General features: G+C 37.4%; 1 protein-coding gene across 1 annotated transcript in view; it reads right to left on the bottom strand.

Annotated features, from left to right (window-relative positions):
- Window positions 1-4,451, bottom strand: part of LOC117122123 (complement factor B-like) — a 15,276-nt gene that overhangs the window by 2,076 nt on the left and 8,749 nt on the right. The window contains exons 7-9 of the mRNA XM_033267599.1: window positions 3,616-3,831; window positions 1,662-1,813; window positions 1,164-1,299 (exon numbers count right to left, since the gene is read on the bottom strand). Of these exons, the coding sequence (XP_033123490.1) occupies window positions 1,164-1,299; window positions 1,662-1,813; window positions 3,616-3,831 (504 nt within the window). The remainder of the gene's footprint in view (window positions 1-1,163; window positions 1,300-1,661; window positions 1,814-3,615; window positions 3,832-4,451) is intronic.

Genomic DNA, 4,451 nt, shown 5'->3' on the forward strand with positions numbered 1-4,451 from the left:
CACTTTTTTTGTGTGGAGAACTCTATCTTGTATTTCTAGTATCTTTGGGTAAAGGCATACATAGAGACATTAAAGCAAATTAACAGAAAAATAAGTTGCTCAAAAATACACAAGACAATATGGTACATGATACACACCGAGCAGGGGCGTAGAAAGGATTTTGAAAGGGGGGAGCCGTTATGCGAGGTACGTAGGACCCGGTGTTTGGGGGTTCCAGGGGCAAATCCCCCTGGAAAGTAGCGCGCTCTAAAGTTGCAATAAACACATCATAAATAATATTAGTAAGCCTAACAATAATTATATAAAATTCAACAGTGGTGGTGGATCCAGGAATTCAAAATAGAGGTGACCCAGGGAGTTTTTTAAAAATCACGCTTAGACCTAGGTTGTGTCATTGTAGTAGGCCTGTGTATAACGTGTGCTGATGCATATTTCCATAGTTTTGAGAAGTATTCATTTTAAGTGATCCCTGGAAACAATTTGTATTGCCTAGCAAGAACAAGCTTTAAAATTTTAACACTGTACAAAGTGGGGGGGGGGGGTTGTGTGTGTGTGTGGAAGGGAGCCACGGCTCCCCCTGTATCATCCCTGGCAGGGAGGTATTTTATACCTCCCTGGATACACTAAGTTTTCACAGACTTCCCTCTATATAAAAACATCTCGTGTGAATTTGAGAAGCGGCAGCAAAATGTCAAAATCTTGACTACTCATGAGACTAATGGATGGATTCTGTGTAAACCACAGGGATAATCCACGAAAGTCTGAAGATTTATTTCCAGTGGGGTCCTTCTGGTGGTGATTGGGCAGTTTGCAGGAAGGTAATCCCCTACTCTGAAGACTGCACTATGGTAACTTACATGTCAGCCCCCCCATCTGAAACTTAAGGAGAGCAGCGATGGGAATTGAAAAGAAAATATTTTACTGCGCCTTTTCTTCATTTTATTTAGTATTTATTGGCCAATGACATCCGCATATAAATGACAGGATAGAGGAGAAACCATTAAGGCCAACCGGGTCACATGAAGCATTGAATATTGAGGGTAAATGACAAAAAAAAAAGATTAGAAACGCTGCTTTTACGCTGTGCAGTGAAAGCATAGCCTCCCAATGGTGTGATTTTTCTATGAAAATTGATAAAATACAATATTATATTCGATACACACCGAGACCAACTAAGACTTTGGTATGCCACAATCCTTGATCGATTCTCTGAATTTTTTTGTTGTCGTAGAAGCAGTGAGCCGCTGTAAGAATCCAGTTACTTGATATAATAGAACCGCCACAAAAGAAACCTCCTGCCTGTATATTGAAAATAACGATGATGATAAATGTAATGTGGTTCGATTATATAGAGCTTTATATAAGCGCTCGAGGTGTGGACTAGTTCGTAGGCTGCAGTAACTTGCTGCTCCCCTGAGGGTCTCTGCGTCTGAGCTACCAGGTAAACCTCTCGATCCTTCACAACAGGGGATCCCCCGCCCCATTCGTCTCGAAAGATGTTCTGGGTTCTTTAAAGTGCACATGAGCCAAATTGTGTACACTGGACCCGACACTGCCCACAGTGTCGGGTCCAATGCGCATACAAAATACTTTCTTTTCAGATTGCAAATGAAGTTTTAAATTTGAAAAGACTGTTTAGATTATGCACTGGGTTAACTTACAGAATAGCCTCTTGGATCAAAGTTATCTTCTTTCCTTTCCCATAGTGCTACTTGCCATGGCCATGCTCCTTCAATTGCGTCTGAGCCACCTGATATCCTAGCCCGAGTCTGAGGTGGTTCTGTATGTCCTGCTACACCACATGCGTTGTAGTCTACGGGAAATTAAATATATATACCGTCTGTCAGTCATAAATCCAGGAAAACTTCAAAAATCAAACAAAACTTGAATATCTCATTTTCGTCCGATAATAGAAGATATATAATTTTATAAACGCACAAGTGTTAATAGGAAATCGATTGAGTCAAAGAAAATATCAATTAAAATTACAAGAAAATTCACATTAGCTCATTCAACACAGTGGCAAAGAGGAAACGTTTGTAAAACGTGTTTCTACTGCATGGGTGGTGGGAATCTCCCCACCGTTGGAGAAGAAACCAATCGTCTTGGGTTTTGGGAACAATACTTTGGAAACAAGCAGAAATCCTTAAAGGGTTATCCTGAAATTCTCTATAATTGTTGTTATGACTCATTTAATTTCTGTACTTGTTTAATTGTCAGAACTCTGATATAAGTCATATCAAATCAACTGTCTGGGAGTGCCATTTCTGGGTATTTAGAGGGCCTATTATAAATAGTTTCGTCGGGACTATAGACATTTTTGTAAAAAAAAAACAAAAAAAAAAACATTTGTTTTTTTACAGTCTGAAAGTGCCATTTCCAGGCATTTAGACGTGCCTCGTTTGGTTAAACTTTGCTCTAAGCATGTTAGGGCTTAAGTAGGCTTAGGTGTGTGGACCTCTCGGGAAGCTTGAAATACCTTGGACCCCTCGTCAGGGAATTTCTGCAGCCGGGGTGTTTTTAGTAATGCTTATCAAAATGTAAATATCCTGCAGCGGTTCATCCCATTGTATGGCAGCTCCTCCTACAGCCATTCAACCGACCAATCAGCAAAAAGCTCTCGGCGACAGCGTGTTGCGATTGTATGGAAACCAAGCTTATAATATAATAATTTATTGGCTCACTCTTAAAACAGAGGAACACTCTCGCGCAGGAGAGGTTCAACCATACAACAGAACAAAAGTTTCAAGTAAAGATAAAATTCATGAAAAAGAGACAATAATAATAATAAAATAAAATATTCCAAATGCAATAATAATAATGATAATAATAATGTTATACTAAAGTATAAAATCTTAACTAAAGTGGAAAAAAAATAATAAAAGATAAATAAAAACACACATAATATATAGCCAATGTATAATGGATGCGTATATCAAATGTACTACAGAAGTATAATGCATAATATCATGTAAAGAAAGAAAAAACAGATGAACTATTAAAATTATTAGCAGGGTAATTTAAAACATTTTTCGTTGTTCCCATGCATCCTTTAGATATTCTTTAATACATTTATCAAAAATTGAACCAACCAAGAGTGGAATTTGTGGAGAAAACATCTTCAAGCAAATAATGAATTTTAGATCTGGTGATCCATTGGAGAAATTTTCCAAATATTCATGTAAATTATTTTTAAATAGAGCAATTTTAATTTCATGGAAGGTCTTAGCCATAATATTATAAAATTGTGGGCATTCTAATAGAAAGTGCTATATATATTTTTCACCGAGTTTCATAGTTTGCAAAAACCTGTGCTTTCATCATACTTTTCCTACCTTCTACCTTACTTTGCTTGCTTTGAAGTCAGTTTTATAACAGTTATGTTTAAAAAAAAAGGGTTTTTTTTTTATATATATATCTGAGATATTCATTTAAAGTTGATTTCTTACAAGCTTTTTCAAACCATTTAGGCCTATATCATCATTTGTACAATTTATGATTTTAAAATCAGATGAAAGGTAAATTGATTGATTTACACAAAATTCAAGTGTTAAGTCATTGCATGCTTCGAAAGAAGCTGCTTACTGAATGTTAACCATTTTAAACACAACGTACCAATCTGCTGTCCCACAAGTTCCTCGGCAAGCCAATCTAGTGCATGGTAATTCTGAAGTATGAATATGTGCTCATCAGGTAGCTCTGTCGACGCTATTCCGTATAACTCATCATTCCTCTCTGCAACATTAATACCTATGACGTATATTTCTACTTTGTAATCCCTTTTGAGTTCCATAGCTGCATCGATTGGGCTTCCACCGGTATTAGAAGCACCTATGCAACAGAGAGAAATATCATTAGGCCAAAAATGTTTTTTTTTTTTTTTTGTTTTTTGTTTTTTTTTTTGTGTTTTTTTTTAGTTCTTTTTTTTTTTTTTGTTTTTTTGCCCAGGCATGGTGACTGGGATGAGAGCAGACTCGCAGCTGGCATTTATTCACTATGGACTTAATCCAGGGTTCACTGAATCCAGGGTTCACTGAATCCAGGGTTCACTGCCAACAGGAACTTTCAAGAGTATCAATCAAACTTAACAACGACCAGTCACTGACAGAGCCAGGAATGCGCGCTTGTCCCACGAACGCATTGACCGTATTCAACTGGTCGTTCTTCGTTAAACCATGGAGGTATTATTGAGAAGGAGATCACTCGGCAACAGATCCCTTTGACGCGACAAACCTATGTGTTCCCCGCTTTTGGATCGCGCGCGGGCGTATTACCCTATGATTCACATTTTTTCGTTAGCAACAACTTGGCAACGACATGCATTTATACGCTTCCAGCATAGCAGTTGTGCAATAAAACGTTTGATTTTAACCCATTAAATATCTTTATAATGAACAATGTTCCCCTGATTAGATTTTTTCGGGCTTTTGGTATGTTATTATTTGTATATT

The sequence above is a fragment of the Anneissia japonica genome, unplaced genomic scaffold, assembly GCF_011630105.1.
Source record: "Anneissia japonica isolate Jap-2015-1 unplaced genomic scaffold, ASM1163010v1 scaffold288265_len830512_cov201, whole genome shotgun sequence".
In the NCBI taxonomy this organism is placed as follows: Eukaryota; Metazoa; Echinodermata; class Crinoidea; order Comatulida; family Comatulidae; genus Anneissia; species Anneissia japonica.